This window comes from Bubalus bubalis, chromosome 17, assembly GCF_019923935.1.
Source record: "Bubalus bubalis isolate 160015118507 breed Murrah chromosome 17, NDDB_SH_1, whole genome shotgun sequence".
Lineage (NCBI taxonomy): Eukaryota > Metazoa > Chordata > Mammalia > Artiodactyla > Bovidae > Bubalus > Bubalus bubalis.
In genome coordinates this window covers 19,588,817-19,607,034 of record NC_059173.1, presented here as the reverse complement: position 1 = coordinate 19,607,034, position 18,218 = coordinate 19,588,817, and the positions used below count along the sequence as shown (strand labels likewise).

The 18,218-nt window shown below is 42.9% G+C and overlaps 1 protein-coding gene across 13 annotated transcripts in view; it reads left to right on the top strand.

Annotated features, from left to right (window-relative positions):
• CLIP1 (CAP-Gly domain containing linker protein 1) overlaps positions 1-18,218 on the top strand; it is a 116,440-nt gene that overhangs the window by 68,745 nt on the left and 29,477 nt on the right. For 8 of the 13 annotated variants that reach the window (XM_044930236.2, XM_044930232.2, XM_044930234.2 and 5 more), the window contains 9 exons: positions 2,161-2,218; positions 3,427-3,510; positions 4,437-4,593; positions 6,481-6,646; positions 6,754-6,969; positions 9,461-11,728; positions 12,809-12,925; positions 15,010-15,116; positions 16,868-16,963. In XM_044930236.2, the coding sequence (XP_044786171.1) occupies positions 2,161-2,218; positions 3,427-3,510; positions 4,437-4,593; positions 6,481-6,646; positions 6,754-6,969; positions 9,461-11,728; positions 12,809-12,925; positions 15,010-15,116; positions 16,868-16,963 (3,269 nt within the window). The remainder of the gene's footprint in view (positions 1-2,160; positions 2,219-3,426; positions 3,511-4,436; positions 4,594-6,480; positions 6,647-6,753; positions 6,970-9,460; positions 11,729-12,808; positions 12,926-15,009; positions 15,117-16,867; positions 16,964-18,218) is intronic. The other 5 variants (XM_025267718.3, XM_025267714.3, XM_025267711.3 and 2 more) reach the window with 2 other exon arrangements.

Below are 18,218 nucleotides of genomic sequence, written 5' to 3'. Positions count from 1 at the left end.
TGTCAGGAATCTGAATCTCAGGGTTTCTGGCCAATTTGAATCATTCCTGTTTTAAAAAAAAACACGAAAATTTCTATAAAGAAAGAAGTATGGCACCTATTTCCTTTCTCTTGCAAAGTATTGATTGGCTGATAATCAGGGGAATTGGATCAAACCCAAACTAGCAATAAAGGTAAGTATTGCTTTTTTTAAAATCTGTCCTTTGCCTCTGGTAACGCATTGACGTTTTGACATGTTGCTGACCACTTAGTTTCACTGAACATGGGGGCCTTCCAAGTTATGTCAGGTTTCATGTGTAGCTCTTGCCCTGTGCCTTGTCCTCCCTGCCCTGAGACAGCAAAGCCGGCAAGCTCCCTGGGCCACAGGCACCCTCCATTAGCAAGGCGGTGATGTTTGTCTGTGCTCGGTCGTGTCCGACTCTGTGACCCCATGGACCGTAGCCCACCAGGCTCCTCTGTCCATGGCATGCTCCAGGCAAGAATGCTGGAATGGGAGGTCTTCCATGTGCCTTCTTGCTCTCCACTTTTTATACCTCTGTGCCAATACCAGTGGTGGGATAAAGGTGTTTTGATATTTTTTTGATTTAAATGCCAATATTACATATTTCTACTTTTTTAAAAATGTTAATACGTAGTTAACTGCACTATTCATTATGATAGCTACCATCCACTTGGCTCTATAAATTTGAATTAATTAAAATTTAATAAAATATAAAATTCGAGACTTTCCTCATGGTCCAGTGGCTAAGACTCCACATTCCTAATGCAGAGGGCCCAGGTTTGATCCCTCATCAGGGAACTAGATCCCATGTGTTCGAACTAAGAGTTTGCATGCTGCGACTAAGACCTGGTGCAGCCAAATAAATAAATATTTTTAAAAATACAGAAAATTCAGTTCCTCCATTGCGCTAGTCACATTTTAAGGGCTTGATAACTACACGTGGCCAGTGGCTGCCAACTGACCAACACTATCATTGTAGAGAGTTCTGACGAACCCCCAGTTTTGATGCATAGTATTTCAGGTACATTTTGAGAAAAGTTGGCCTGGAGATTACCATTTTTTAATATAGTGTCCTTTAAGAAAATGCATTTGGGGTGTCGTGCCATTTCTCTGCCCTCCTCCCCAAACTTTCAGGATGCCTTACTGTTTGTTTTTCAAGTTAGAGTATTTCTCTGTGTCCTCTGAAGAGAAAACATGCCTCCTGAAGTCTGGCCTTGGGAATAACGCAGGTGGACAACCTGTGGGCTTTGATGGGCTTGTGGTTTGTGAGCCCATTTTTTAAATCACATATTCATTTAAAAATTCACTTGGTGTCTCTAGCTCAGAATTCATCTCAGGAAAATCAGGAGAGGGGTTTTATCCTGCCCTCCTGTCATGTTTAGAAAAGATAGTGATTGAGCGATGGACTTTTTAATGTAAAGTAGTTGACACAGATCTAGTTTCCAGATACTAGGTTCTAATTATTCTTAGATGTAAAACATGCCAGAACTCAGATCCCCAGACGTAGAAAGCAGACTTATGGTTACCAAAGTGGAAAGGTGGGAGAAAGGGATAAGTTAGGAGCTTATCATTGTCGTATACACATGACTATATAAAAAATAGATAACCAACAAGGACCTAGTATGGCACAGGGAGCTATACTCAATGTTTTGTAATAACCTATAAAAGAGTTTGAAAAAGAATAGATAGTTGTGTGTGTATAACAAAATAACTTTGCTGTACACCTGAAACTAACATAGCATTATAAATCAACTAAACTTCCAAAAAAAAAAAAAATTAAAAAACAGTTCTGAACCCTGTTTGCTGTCTCAGGCAGATTTCTGGAGAAGTTCTGCTACTTGAGGGTAGCAACATGCAGAAAAAGTATACACGTGGCACCACATGTATATACCCACACGTGCATGTACTGACATTAAGTGTGCATATCCATACACATATACAGACATATGTGCATGCCCAGGCAGGCACACAGACACAAACCTCGTTCACTTGTGTGCACACATGCATGGTATGCATATGGTAGTAATTGACACCTACATGTTTTAAGCATAAGTTAGCTTTAATGAAACAAAACTAGCAACAAAAAATAATGTTACAGTTATTGAAACTTTTTATAATTTGAGATCTGTCTATTCTGAATGTCCGATTGTTTTTCTTTAGAAAGAAAAGTTTGCTGATGCTTCAGAGGAGGCAGTCTCTTTTCAGAGAAGTATGCAAGGTACGTCTCACTAACATAAGAGCACTTTAGAGAAGGTCATGTCCTCAAGCGGGAGCCAGTCTTCAGCTCAAATAAAGTTCCTGCAGTGCATAGTAACACTACATTCCCTTGGCTTCTTAAAGCCTCAAATTCCAATTAATTCGTTTTATTTTTTTGTGAGCAGTATGAAATGTATACGGGTTTATTTTCAGTTTATCCCCTTCTACATTATACCTACTATTAGATGCCAATATGTCTAACACATTAAAATATTTCCACATAAAAAAAAAAAATTGAAAGGCATCATCACTTCTCTTATACTATCACCAAGTCAACCGAGCTGTGTCAGCCTTCAGTCCATGCCTTCAGCCTCCTTTCCTCACCATCCTGAAGTCCCAACATGTTCTTAGTACTGGAGAGAGCCAACATCACCATCCAGACACAGCTTATCTTCCCAAACTGCTGTCACCTCTGCAGCCTAATCATTTCACCCGGAATCTATCCTGCCTTCTAGAAATATACAGTCCAGTTGTATTAAAAAACTCACCCCTGTCAAATATACCCAAGACACATTGAGTAAGAACAGGAGGTTACAAAATAGTATATACTCCATGGTTCCATTTATACAAACCTATGGGTGCCATTTCCTACTCCAGGGCATCTTCCTGACTCAGGGGTTGAACTTTCATTAAATACATCCCCTTGGCAGGTAGATTCTTTATGACTAGCACCACCAGGGAAGCTTATACAGAACTATATGCACATGTATTCAGCACTAACCCCCAACACAGATGTTTGAATGGATCATGTCCACGATATTTCTAGTAATGAACTCTGGGTGGTCAGGTTGACTCCCATTAATTCTTTCTTCTTTTTGACCTAAAGCTTGAGGCATGTTAAAAAATGTAGATGTACTTGGGTAAAGTATCATCTTACTTAAGCTTCAGTCATTGGCAGCTCTATTGAGTTTTAAGTGGAAGGAGGCAAGAGATCCCTGGAAAATGGATGTTCAGTGCCTACCTAATCTTCAGATCTGGGGAGACAGAAAATTGCTTGCTTGCTTGCTTCTTTAGGTTCATTATATAGTGGTTTGGTTTCTAATGGGATTCTTAAGTATTCCCATGACCCCAAATCTCAAACTTTTGATTTGATTTGATTATAAGACAGTCAAGCTTTAGGTGGCCTATTAACTCTGAGATGTATTAAACTTTTAACTTAATCCCAAATAGAAACTGTAAATAAATTACATCAAAAAGAGGAACAGTTTAACGCACTGTCTTCTGAACTGGAGAAGTTGAGAGAAAATTTAACAGGTAAGAACACGTCTCTGGTTATTATAAACGTTAAATATAGTAGGCTTCCTAGGATTTGAGATTGTTTTAGTGTGTGGTTACAATGTATCTACTGTTCAAGCATAAAGTCTTTGCTCATTGTGTTCTCTTGTGATGAAATCTTGTTGGAGGTCTGTAAACCGCAGCAAATCCTCTCTGCCTTGCTTTCAAACAAGTCAGAATCCACCACACCTCACCACTCCCAGTGCTGCCCTTCATCCCAGCTAGCCAGCATCTTTAATCCGAGCTGTAGTAACAGCTGGCCACCTGGGCTGCCCACTTCTGCTCTTGCCCCCTTCAGTCTTCTCTTAGCATAGCAGCCAAAGAGATGCTTTCAACTTTAAGTCAGCTCATGTCACATCTCTGCTCAAGGTGGCCCAGTGGCACCCATCTCGCTCAGAGTAAAGGCTGTGGTCCTCAGCTCCCATCAGGTCCTGTTGCCTTTCTGATTTCCTCCCATGCTGTTCTTTCCCAGGTTCCTTCCACTGCAGCCGTATCTGCCTCCTTGGTGATACTCGATTGTGAAGCATGTTCCTGCCTCAGGGCCTTTGCACCTGCTTTTCTTCTGCCTGCATTCCTCTTCCCTCATTTCCCCTAGGGTTTTACTTAAATGTCACTATCTCAGAGAGGCTCTTTCTAAGATTTCACACTCCCCAGCTTCCTTCCTGGCTCCTGTCTCTGCTTGTATTCTTTTCCCCCTCTTAGCACTTACCACTCTCTAATATATGATTTGTTCTCTTTCTTGTTCATTGTCTCTCTTCTTTGCTAGAATATAATTTTCATGAGGGCAGGGATTGCTATGTACAGATATTCCCAGAGCAAGTTTTGGCATACAGAATGTAGTTAATACATTGTTGTTGATTATAACACAACAGCTCTATTTTTTTTTTCTATATATATATATTCAGACATGGAGGCAAAATTTAGAGAGAGAGATGAAAGGGAAGAGCAGCTGATAAAGGCGAAAGAAAAACTGGAAAATGACATTGCAGCAATAATGAAAATGTCTGGAGACAATTCTTCTCAGCTGACAAAAATGAATGACGAACTACGTCTGAAAGAAAGGTATGTATGAGTATTAATAAGAGCGCCTGCTTTAGGTTAGGCTCTCAAGGAAGGTCTAGATGGGAGGAGAGCCAAACTCTTCAGGATAGTTATGTTTTAAAAGTTGCCTGTCTCTCATCCTTTATTGTCTCAGTGTATCCTTGAATCAATTATTTAACCTTCTAAGGAGAAGGTAGTAGTTTACCAATGGCAGTAACGTCTTTAAAAAAAAATTTTTTTTTTTAATTTATTAATTTGGCTGTGCTGGGTCTTAATTGCGACATGTGGACTCTTAGTTGTAGCTTGTGGGATCTAGTTCCCTGACCAGGGATCGAACCCAGACCCCCTGCATTGTGAGCATGGAGTCTTAGCTCACACCAGGACCACCAGGGAAGTGGTCCTTAACTGGACCACCAGGGAAGTCCCAGGCAGTAACATCTTTTACAGGCAGTTTAAAATATTTTCAACTTATTGCAGTGTAACAATAGATAACGATTGTGAAGGGCTGACCGTATGCCACATGGTATGCTGACCGCTTTGTATAGAGTATATTTTTCTGATAATCCCACGAGCTGAGTGTATTATTGTTCCCATATTAAAGAAAAAGAAATCGAGGCATAATGAGGTTAGGCAACTTCCCTGAGGTTTCAAGTCTAGGCAAGTTCTGGTCCCAGCGTCCTTGCTGCCCTTGATCACTACACCGTACTTCTTCAGGGCTAAAGCTTCTTTCATCTAACTCTCTGTTCTTGTCTTTATTCTGAGGCTCTTGTTGCTTTGATTTGTGTTAATGGCTGCTGTATAAAAATCAAATGTTTATTTTACAAGGCACATTTTTTAGAAGACATGTTAGCACCATTAGACTTCTGATTCTGAAAGTGGTAACACCTGGCAGTTACATTTACATCCAGCCATGCGGGGGCTTCCCTGGTGGTCCAGTGGTTAAGACTGTTCCGTTAATGCGCTTCCATCGCAGGGGGCACAGGCTTGATCTCTGGTCCGGGACCTAAGATCCCACATGGTGTGAGGTGTGGCCAAAAAATAACAACAAAAGCATTCGGCCAAGCGCTCCCACCCGGTTCAGCGGTGGTGGGTGATGGGCTCTGGACCTTGGTCGCCTGGCTCTGGTCAGACTTGCCGTGAGGCGGTCACAGCTGCCAGGTGGTGGTGGCGAGAGCCTTGGAGAAGTTCCGTTTCTGTCGGTGTTTTATCCAGGCTTTCCATCCAAGTTTCCCTCCTCTGATGTATGAGACAGCCTGCTCTCTAGGCTGATGGCCGTCATACATCTTCATTGGACCACAAGGTTATCTTTAAGCTAGAACTTCAAATTATTTATTGTTATTTTCATATCTGCATTCTGAAGCGGCACCCAAATGAGTCCTGAATATTCTAGTCTGCTAAAATTTGGAAACCTCTAAGTACTTAATACGTTTCCTTTTCGCTCCTCTCTCTGCATTGATCTGTGTGCTGTGCTGTGCTCAGTCGTGTTTGACTCTTTGCGACCCTATGGACTGTAGCCCGCCAGGCGCCTCTGTCCATGGGCTTCTCTAGACAAGAATACTGGAGTGGGTTGCCATGCCCTCCTCCAGAGGATCTTCTCGACCCAGGGATCAAACCCAGGTCTCCTCCATTAGAGGCAGATCCGTTACCGTCTGAGCCGGACATAAAATAATAAACGTTCACACTAAGAGTAGTTGTTACTCTAAGGTATTTATAACCATCACAGTCGTTAAAAAGTATGCTTCAGGACAAGTCAAGGGTTTTTTTTTTTTTTCCTAATTCTAGATGTTATTGCTCATAACATTTATCATCATTAAGCCAATTATTATCAATATTATCTTTTAAAGTATAACTCAGGATTTAAAGTACTCTTTGGAAAAATCTGACGCTTCGTTTTGAAATTCCTTCTAGAAATGTAGAAGAATTACAGCTGAAACTAACCAAGGCTAATGAAAATGCAAGCCTTCTGCAGAAAAGTATTGGGGAAGTAACTCTCAAAGCTGAACAGAGTCAGAAAGAAGCAGCTAAAAAGCATGAGGAAGAAAAGAAAGAACTGCTGAGAAAACTGTCAGACCTGGTAAGGAGAGAGAGAGTCAGTGGGACTGGTGGCCAGCAGGGGCAGAGGGGGTGGCTAGCAGGACAGCTGTGGCCAGGTGACTTCCTCCTGACGTGGGGTGTCTGCAGGAAAAGAAGATGGAAATGAGCCGGAACGAATGTCAAGATCTGAAAGCCAGGTACGAGGAAGCCAGTTCCGAGAGCAAAGCCAAGCACGAAGAAGTCCTGCAGAACTTCCACAAGCTGCTACGGGACACAGAGGAGCGGCTGAAGGCCGCACAGGAGGAGAACCACGAGCTGCTGCAGAAGCTGGAGGAGCTGGGGAAGCAAGCCGACAGAGCCAGAGTATGTGGTGGGGAGGACTGTGTGCCCCAGTATAGTGAGCTCTGCATCCCGCGTCAAGGTTGTAAGGGTGCTTAGAAAGCAGCAGTGCATGGAATGGGTTCAGTGGCCTTCAGAGCGCATGGCGGGAGGGTGAATGACGTCTCCTGTGGCTTCAAGTGTTTTGTACCAGGCGCTCTTCCTTCTCAGGGTTGGTGGTGGCCACAGGGCTTTCCACCCTGAATGCACTGTGTAGCCATCACCCCTACGCTGCTTCACAAAGAGCCTTCTGTTGCCTGAGCTCTGTCCGTCTGCTCGTAATAGACTCTCTGTCGCAGAAAAGCATGTCCCTCTAGTCTTAGCTGTCTTGCTGCCACCTTGCACCAGGGTTAGGAGAGACATCGTGCAGAAAAGCAAGAGACAGAGGCCATGCATGAGGCAGGTGGGCAGGGAATGGAGCCCGGTCGGAAGAACAGAGGAAAAAATCAGAAGGGAGACCTCTGGAGACGGCTTTCGTAGGTCCCCAGGAAAGCACTGAAAGCTTATTAACAAGGAGGTTGGACTGAAGGGCTGTGAGAAAATATCCTACTACTGAGTAGAGTAGAACTTGATACATTGAATGTTATTCTATGGTGTCAGGATCGTGTCAGTGTCCCAATATGTTTTCTGACCCTCTTACTGCTATTTAAATTGCTCAAAGAAAAGTAAATTATTGTCTTTAATGTATCAGAGAAATGTTTATATACATGTAGGAGTTGAGTAGAATAAAATACAGAAGAATATATGTAGGACTTAAAACAGATCCCTGATACTAGGAATGACTGGGGGCAGAAGGAGAAGGGGGTGACAGAGGATGAGATGATTGGATGGCATCACCAACTCAATGGGCATGAGTTTGAGCAAGCTCCAGGAGATAGTGAAGGACAGGGAAGCCTGGCGTGCTACAGTTCATGCGGTCTCCAAGAGTCAGACATGACTCAGCGACTGAACAACAGCAAAACAGATCCCTTTTAAATTAAATGGAACACATCATAATATACGTCATGTGTGAAAGTGAAAGATGCTCATTCATGTCCGATTCTTTCCAACCCCATGGACTATACAGTCCATGGAATTCTCCAGGCCAGAATACTAGAGTGGGTAGCCTTTCCCTTCTCCAGGGGATCTTCCTAACCCGGAGATTGAACCCAGGTCTCCTGCATTGCAGGCAGATTCTTTACCGGCTGAGCTACCAGGGAAGCTACATGCTGCCCATCAAGGCTTTCTCTTTTCCCTGTGAAATATCTCCAGTTTTATGAAACATTTAACACTGTATATAATTTCCAGAATTTTGGACTTTGAGGCTCCCTTTATCTTGGTAGACACCAGTTTTCTAATGTTTCCCTTAAAATGCTGTAGCCTGACCAAACCACAGCATTCTAGAGGTTTGTGTAAAGCCCCATTAATTTTGTTTGTTGTTGTTTTTGTCAGGATCATTTGGTTAAAATGCCAGAATTGTTTCCCTTCCAAAGTAGTCTGAATATCCGATTTCTGTGAACCTCAGTGTTTGTCAGCAGCAAGGGCTCAGCGATTGATAGCTGATGAAACCTTCAGATGTTTTCCCCAGGAAAATTGATATACACACTCAACCCGTTTTGGGTGAAATCTCAGGAAGTTCATGGAGCCCACGATGCTCCTGTGTTCCCTAATTTAATAGCCAAACTATGCCATGCCATCCAGTACAGTAGGCACTGGATGCATGTGGCCATTTAAATTTTAACTAGTTCAAGTTATAAATTCCCCTTCTCAGTCGCACGTGCCACTCGTGTGGCTAGTGGCTACCACAATGGACAGTGCAGATCAAATCCTTTTACATCATGGCAGAAAGTTCTGGACAGTGCTGGTAGAGACACTGTGGTCAATTTATTTTATAAACTAGTACATTTTTTTAAAAGCCCATTTATTTTGGTCATCAAAGCCTAGCAAATTAGTCTGCATTTTTTGTAAGTTACATGTATCATTGGGACTAAATCGGTCTCAGGCCAGGTTCTTTAGTAAGTAAGGGTCTGTTAGTTTGAAAGGCAACAGTTTATAACACCTCCTCCCTCTTCCTTTTTTTGGTTAAAAGATACTTACTTTTTGTAGTTCTTTGGATTGTGTTTTTAAAAATTCTTCTATGAATCCCTCCTATGATAGAAATTACTGGATAATTGGGAACGGCAAAAGAATCCCATGCCCTGATGTCAAACTACTGTTTGTATCTTCTAGTTAACTGTCAGGAGTACTTCAGAGGTTGTTTCAAAGATGAACCAATGGAGTTATCAGGGTTTTGCAAAGCTACAGTTGCTTTGCATTATCCTTTTATGGGCTCTGTTCATCTAGTTTCTTTCCCCTGTTATCCAGATAGTTTCTATGACATTTATCGTAAACTTTTTTTTTTAACTTCTATGACTTAGGTTATGTTAAGTTACTCGGGCTTGCATTTGTCTGCTTGATTTCATTTTGTTTCCGTTCTTTCCATCTTTTGTCTCTGTAGTCGCTAACTTACTTATTAACATCAGCCAAAAGAGAAATTGAACTAATGTCAGAAGAGCTGAGGGGTCTGAAATCAGAGAAGCAGCTTCTTGCCCAGGAGGGGAATGCTTTAAAGTTAGAAAAAGGTTCACTTCTGTCCAAACTTGTAGAGTTGGAGGCCAAAATAACTTTACTTCAGGAGGACCAACAGAAGCTCTGGTCAGTAAATGAAACTCTTAATTTAGAAAAGGAGAAAATCTGGGAAGAAAAGCAAGACGCTGAAAAGCTTTATCAGCAGGAACAACTCGATAGAGCAGCTTTGGCTGTGGAGAGAGAGAAATTACTGAAAGAGATCAATATCACACAGGAGGAACTGTTGAAGATAAATACGGAAAACGAGTCTTTGCAGGCTTCCGAAGCAAGCTTGCAGGCACTCGCAGAGGAACTGCAGTTCAGCAAAGATATTCTAATGGCCGAGTCTCAGAAGTATCGGGAAGAAAAAGATCACCTGGAGAATCGTATCAAGAAGCTGGTCACTGAAAACCTCGCATTGGCTAAAGATAAAGATGAAATTATTCAGAAGCTTCAGAGCTCCTATGAGGAGCTGGTCAAAGATCAGAAGAGCTTGGTGCAGGAGATCGAGGATCTTACAATAGAGAAAAAGTCAACTTTGGAGAAACAATCAGGTCTTGACAACATGTGTATAGCCCTAAAGGTCGAAAGAGATCGTCTTCTTCAGAGCAGCAAAGACCTGCAGTTCAAGAAGGACATGCTGCTTCAAGATCAGGAAAAGCTGAACACCAGTCTGGAGACTGCCCTCCAGGTCAAACATCTGCTCAGCACAGAAGCCGGCGAGCTCCGCGCACAGCTGGAGGAGGCTGGCAAGGCACTGAGGAAAGCTGAGCTGGAGATTCTGCAACTGCAGGCCACGAACACAAGCCTCACAAACCTGCTGGAAGAAATTAAGACCAGCCGGGAGATCACAGACTCTGAGTGCATCCAGCTTCTGCACGAAAAAGAGACCTTAACCTCTTCCGAGAGGAGGCTCTTGGCTGAGAAAGAAGAACTGCTAAATGAAAATAGGCTCATCACCGAAAAACTCAGCAAATCCTCAGAAGAGTCCGCCCGCATCGAGATGAACCTGAATGAGAAGATCACGTACCTCACTTCTGAGAAGGAGCTGGTTTGTCAGAAAATCACTAAGCTCAAAAAGCAGCAGGATAACCTCTTGAAAGAAAAATCGGTACTGGAGATGCGGAATGGGGATTTACTGGTAGAAAGAGAGAACTCCATGAAGGCCATGGAAGACCTTAAAAAGAAATATGATCAAGAGTCAGCCAACAGAAGAATCGTTGTGCACGAGAAGATGAAACTGCTCAGCAATCTCGATGCTCTGAAGAAAGAGCTTCAAGAGAGAGAAAAGGAAAACCAAGAGCTCACAGCCACCAAGTGTGATCTCTCTCTGATGCTAAAAGAGGCCCAAAACGCCAAAAAGATGCTAGAAAAAGAACACACTGACGTATTGCAAGCCAAGGAGAGTTTAAATGCTGAACTCAAGGCCTGCTGTTCTGAAAAGAACATCTTGTTAAGGGACGGGTTGAATCTGCAAGAAGAGTGTCAGAAGTTAAACGAGAAGATTCACACAATGCAACAGTCCCTTGTGCTGGAGAAAGAAGCCAGGACGCAGGACAAAGAGTCGTCCTTGTACGAGAGCAACAAACTCCATGGGAAGGTGGCGCTCCTGGAACAGGAGGTGGAGAAGCTGAGAACCTGCACCCAGGAGCTCCAGTCTGAAAACTACACGCTTGTCCAAGGTAAGACCAACTCGGAGCAGAAAGTGGCTGACATCATCAAGGAGAAGGAACTCCTGAGAGCAGAGACGGTGCGTTTGGCCACCTACATAGAGACTCTGAAGAGTGACTTTGCTGCCTTGTCCAAGTCCAAGTTGGAACTGCAGGAACTGCATGGCTACCTCACCAAGATGCTGGACGACCTGCAGCTGAAGCACGAGGTGACCCTGGCCAAGCAGGCCAAGGCGACGCAGGACAACAGGAAACTCCTGGCCGAGAAAAGAGAGATGATGCTGAAAAACGACGAGCTCCTGAAGGAGAAGGAGAAGCTGGCCGAAAGCTACTTCCTCCTCCAGAAAGAGATCAGCCAGCTGGCCAAAACCAACAGCCACATCTCAGCCAACCTCCTGGAGTCTCAAAACGAAAACCGTATTTTGAGGAAAGACAAGAGCAAGCTCGCTCTAAAAATCAGAGAGCTCGAGACCCTGCACTCCTTTACGGTAAAGTGGGAGGTTCAGGGATTGGGCCCCTGGCCTTAATCCTGTTCACTAACCCTGTAGTGGCTGAGGGAACGTGCCTTCATTTCCAAAGAAGGAAATGCACCCCACTTAATCACTTGGTCAGGTATCTCAAGCTGTTTGTTACCACCTGAAAGGGCAAGTGTTTACCAAATGTCTAATTGCTGTCATCTCTCTCTATTAGAAAAGATTGCAAACTGTGAATAAAAAGGATAAATGTTTTTTAATTTAGGGAGATTTTTTCTGAGAAAGGCAACCATAGTTCTTAAAGGCTTAAAAGAACAATGATAAAATGGTCACATGTTAAAACTTAGCATCTTCTATGTGGCTTTAATTGTTTCATAAATCTTCCCTCCAGCTACTGGGAAGGTGTAGAGGCAGAATTCTCAGAAGCTGGATTAAGATCACATGAAATTGTGATCTAATGCCTTAAAAGATTTTAATTCACTTCTGTGATTTTATTTTCAATACTGTATCAACTAAGGATTTGTTTCCATGTGTATATTATCTTTTTTATTCACAGCCATGCTTGTATTCATTGCCTACAGCTTCTCATAGACGTGGTCATTCAGTGCTTCTCATTAAACACTTGAGCCTTAAACACTGTAACTGCCCAAATAATTTCCATTTTTGTTTGAAAAGTTCCCAACTGAGATTCCATATTTCAATCTCTCAAATATGATTAAGAGAAAAAATTTGGCCACAGAAGGATGTAAGGCTTTCTTATCAGTGAACATTTCTCTCAAACATAAGTCAGAGTGATGAGCCCCATTGTCAGTGGAATTCAGAACTTAGAAGGCGTAGGTTTATAGGGATCTGAAAATACATAAATTGCATATTTCAGTTTGGCTTGTTGAAAAATGGCACAGAAAGTGTCTATAACTTTGTTCTGCTTGTTCGTCTTGGTCTGTCTGTCTTGGCATGGGGTTGGTTACCGGCTCACCATCTCTGTGTGATTCCCTTCACCACACAGATCCTGAGCCTCGTGGCCTGAGCGTTAGTCACCCCCTCCCAGGTTGATAAGGGGTGCCCTCATTTCTCACACTGCTTTCTCACACTTAGGCCGCTCAAACCGCTGAAGATGCCATGCAGATAATGGAACAGATGACCAAAGAGAAGACCGAAACACTGGCCTCCTTGGAAGATTCCAAGCAAACAAATGAAAAACTGCAGAATGAAGTAATCAGATTTAAATGGCTTTTTGTACAAAGGACAGCCTATCGACTTCATGGAATTCTTGACGACTAACTCAGGATGGTTTATTTACTAATTTTTTTTGAAGTGTGGCCTTACACAGGCTTGATCTATGTTAGTGGAGTCACGTGTACACCAGGATGATGATCCTATGAAATAAAGTGTATTACTTCATTACCTATTTAGTAAGATCAACCTTTAAAAAAGGAGGGGAAAACCCTGGTAGTGTGGGTTTCTGCGATAGTTGTTTACTGATACAACTACTGAGAGGAGGTACCAATGGCATTCTCTAGCTTTTGTGTTTTTTATCTTAAATCACATGCATTTTTTTTTCTCCCAACTGCCTCCCAACTTTGAGCCACCGGATTCCATCCCTCAGCCCTGAGTTTGACATAGGCCTTTTTCTTGGCCTGTTTCAGTACTGCCTCCCCTTATATCTCATTTTGAATCAGTCACTTCTGGGTCTCAGACAGATTTGTGGCGTCAGGGTAATTTTGATTCTGTCCAAAAGTAGCATCTCTCATCCTTGCACCTCTCTTTTGATTCCTGCCCGCCCTCCTCCCCACACCCCATACCAGCCCTTTCTTTCTTTGGAAAGCTGTTACGTAAATCGAAAGCAGATTGCTTCGCCGAAATAGTTATGTGAAGTTCTATAGAACTTCAGATGCTTTTTAAAGTGACAGTCAGGTGAGATGTTAAGAAGTTAAAGCCAGGGAAGATCCAGACAGGCACACTGAATAGCTGTCGTAAAGATCAGGCCTCCTCATGGGAAGCAGAGCAAGGAATGAAATCCATAACGGCATAAACATTTTGAAATAATTAGACGGGAAATAAAGCTTGACGTAGAAAAGAGTACATTTGTGATTGAATTGACGGTCCTAAGAGAACAAGACTTAAGCTGAAAACATAAAAGCATTAAAAATTTTAGATGGTAATCGATTGGAAACTAAAGTAAATAAGATTTTAAGGAATGTCCCTAACCTTTGAAGGTAGATTCAGGGAGAATCCCGTGTTTCCATAACTTACCCCTTGGTGTCTCGCCACAGCCAGAATTCAGACTGGATGAATCATTTTCTGGTCCCACTGAACATTCCGTGAATCTGGAATGTTAGGGAGCATTAAAAGGAAGATGGTGGTGTTAAAATTTGCAGAACACTTTCCAGGGCTCCTGACTTCCAGGGCTCCTGACTGGTAGCATGTGGTAGGACAGAACGACCTCCGGCTGAAGGACATAACGATACAAGTCCTAGAAAGCCAGCATGGCACCAGGAGCGCACACTGTATGATGGGTCACCCATGACAAGCTCCCCGTCCTTCAGGGCTGCGTACCTAGAACTCCAGCCACCTGCCAGAGCCTGAGGTTGGTCATGTCCCCGCTGATTCCAGTAATGTGTCTGCTTTTCCCACCAGAGGCCAGGCTGTAGGCTGGCCACATCCCACGTGGGCAGGTGATGGGACTGAATGTGAGTGAGTGCTTTTCAGTCTCGCTATGTGGTCTTTCCCTTTTCAGACTGAAGTTCAGGTGAATAATTAAATCTTTCCCATCTACAAATACTCCAGGAATTTTTATAATGAGGATTATATAAATTGAAATTTGGCACTGACATTGAAAAATATCATATCCTAAATTACTAGTCTTGCGGGAAGAAAGGAATGTGTTTTCATTACAAAAAATTAGTCCTTGATGTCATGCCTTTGCAATTTATTTCTAATGTTTTTATTTTCTAAGGCATGTTTTAAGATGCATTGTACATGAATAGCAAGCTCAGTGATAAATTTTAGGAATTGTATAAAAGTGAAAGAGACCTTTTGCTTTATGTTGCAATTTAGTTTGACCTTTTGACCAGGTGTATAGGGAATATCTGACTTAACCTATGGGGGAGGCTGCAGTTTATAACAGACTTGATCATTTGTAATCTCTTCACCCAGATGATCTTTTAATTTTTTTTTTTTGCAAAGGATTTTAATTTCACCTGTCTAATGCACATTTTCATGAATGATTTGTCTATCCACTCATGTGACTGGAAAATGAAATAATTTCATTAAGTTTTTTTCTCTTGGTCTTTAAGTTGGATACACTTAAAGAAAACAACTTGAAAAACGTGGAAGAGCTGAACAAATCAAAAGAGCTTCTGACAGTAGAGAACCAAAAAATAGAAGAATTCAAGAAAGAAATGTAAGTTTACCTGTTATGAAAGAAATTATGGAACTTATTTAAAATTGCAAAAGTAGAAACAGTGCTAGTTACTTTTTTCAAGTACTTGACAAGTATATATAAAGTCAAAGTAATAGTCTCTGTCCTGCCCCTGCTAAATGCCATTGCAAACCTTGAGAATTCACCCCTATAACCACTGTGAAGTTGGAACTATAGCTCAGTTACAGGGTCAAAATGAAATATGTGCTAGCTGGTGAGTTATAACACTTGGAATTCAAATGTGACTTGATAAAACCTTTTGCAAATACAAGGAGAATTAGAACTTTTTCAGGTAGTATGTTTATATATATGTGGAATCTAGAAAAATGGTAGATGAACCTACTTGCAAGGGCAGGAATAGAGACAGAACGGACACATGGACACAGAAGGAAGGGGAAGGTGGGACAAATTGGGAGATTGGGACTGACTTATTTATACACTACCATGTGTAAAACAGATAGCTAGTGGGAAGCTGCTGTGTAGCACAGGGAGCTCAGCTTGGTGCTCTGTGATGGCCTAGAGGAGTGGGATGGGGGTGGGGGCGGGAGGGAAGTTCAAAAGGAAGGAATATATGTATAAATCATATATATGATTCACGTTGTTGTACAGCAGAAACTAATAGAACATTATAAAGCAACTATACCCCAATAATAACCTTAAAAAAAATAGTATGCTTATGTGGTAGCTAATCTCAACATTAGGAAACATCAGACCTACTATTAATTAATCCCTTAAAATACTTTCAATAGGGGGTGGGGGAAAGCATGCACTTTGAAGAGTATCAAATAGTCTTGATTTTAAGATTAATCTAATCTTCTGGTGTGGACATTAAATGAGCAGAACTTTGAAAGCCTCTTTCTAATCCGAGTTTACTCATCAGTCTGCTGCCTATATTTTAGGCAAACAGGCTGCCCGTGTTTCCTTTGTCAATACCGCCTTTCGAATTTGGTTCTTATAACCGCTGCAGATGGTTATTTATCTGGCGCTGTAAGTGGTAGTTACAGAGTAGATTTCATTTTGCTTATCTGTTCTGAGAACTACTCGGTATCAACTGTGTGAACCGAACATTTAAAGCCAGTTAATCTGGTGAACATTTGAGGAAGTCCCTTCGGCTAGGTACAGTTGAGCTAGGAAGGATCCAAAAATGAATTGTATGTGGACTCTGCCCTTCAGGGGTTTGTATTTATTTCCAGTTCTGCTCAAACAAATAGATGAGATTCAAACAGAAACAAAAGCATTAGTTCCAAACTCCTCTTCCCAAGTTGCCATCCTCAATACTGCTTGTTGATCAAGCTTGGGTTAAATTAGTATATTATCTCTAGTTCTTCTGTGAGTTCCTAAAATCCTCCTAGAAGAGGTCTTCTCTGGACTACTTACCTGGGATGGACAGCTCACAATGCTGACGATGGATCCTTTCGTCAGTCTTCGTTTTAGTGATATTGCTCTAGACGGTATTTAAACAGCTCCCAACAGTTCCATTTACACCTGTGTATATGTGTAGAGTTGTGGTGGTGGCCACCGGGAGAGGCTTGACTCTCCTGGTCTGCCAAGGCTAAACAGCATAAATAGAAACAGCCATTGCTTTTTCTATGATGGGGAAAAAAATTCAAAGCTGTTCAGAGAGGGGAGGTTCAGCTACAGTTAAGGATCTCCCCCCACCTCGTGACACAGTAGCTCTGCTGGCCTGAGGGTCTGGAGCACTACATTGACTTCAGTTCATTTGTGTCACACAGGCATCTGGTGAGGGAGGATCTGAGCATCAAGAGAAGATTCCCTCACCAACCTCCCTGTGCCATAATCCCACCTCTGAGCTCCCTGGGCCGTACTAGGTAATGGAGGGGCAGGGCCAGAGCGGACGTATCACAGAGAGCCCCGGGGAGTCAGATAAAATCCCCTGTCCTGTAGCACCCTGCAGGAGCCTCCTGTAAGGGTCGTCACACTGGTCTAGATTTATGTGTCCCCGTCCTCACTCAAGTCTTTCTGTTCTGTCTCCACCCCTAGTCAGCATGGGGTGGTCTCACTTCTGTCAAGAGAGAAGCTCACTCTGTGTGCCCTTGTTTGAAAGACCCCGTTGAATAGCAAAAGCTGAGCCCGCGCCTGTAGGCCCACAGGAGCAAAAACCCACAAGCCGTACTGCCTCCCACCTCACCTGGGCCTGCCTTCCTCGCAGGGCTGGGTTCCCCCATCTCCCTTCCCCGAAGGGAGTAGTTCATGCAAGGAGGAGCTGCTACTGCTAGTCTGCCATTTTTCCTGGCTCCCCAGGGCTACGAGAACCTTGCCCCGTGTCAGTAGCTTGGCACATCATGGCCGGGACTCAGAGCAGGACACAAGGGCAGCGGGAGACACAGCGGTGACGTTCGTGAGAAGCCGCGGGAGGGAGGTGTGAGGAGTGGGTTGAAAGCGCCCCCCCCAAATACACCCCCAGTGACTCATTGTTCCCTGCCTGAGCCTTGGCCACATTTCAGGGACCAGCTGATATAAATGTACTGTGTCATGAGAACAGTGCTGCTCAAAAAGAGACCCGCAGTCATTTTACTGTGCTCTGAGCTAGAGGAGGAGCAGCTCTTTGAGTTTTGTGGTTTACCACATACCTGGGATCTTCATGGGCGCTGGAGCTTTTCAGGTGTTTCTCATTGCCTGCCAGGACTGGCGTTCCTGGAGGAAAAGGGACACCTCTGCAAACTCAGGAGTTCTAATGGGAACCAGCCTTAGGAATCTTGCCCTTGGCCCTGGAAACTCAACCAGCCCTGGCAACTAAACGTTTCTTTTCCTCTATGCCATTTCCTAAACTGGTTTTAGGAAAACTCTTGATTTTGGCTAGCCAGGTCCTATTTTTAGTTGGAAAGAGAACAAAATTGTGTATCTCTGGTGTGTAATTTTTGACTCTGAAGGAAAATGATATAAGCAATCTAATTTTTGCCTTTAATTACTCACCTGGCTCAGTCATAAAACTAGAATATACTAGGACTTCCCTGGTGGTCCAGTGGCTAAGACTAGGCCCTCAATGCATGGGGTCCAGGTTCAATTCCTAGTCAAGGAACTAAATCCCACATGCCACAACTAAGACCTGGTATAACCAAATAA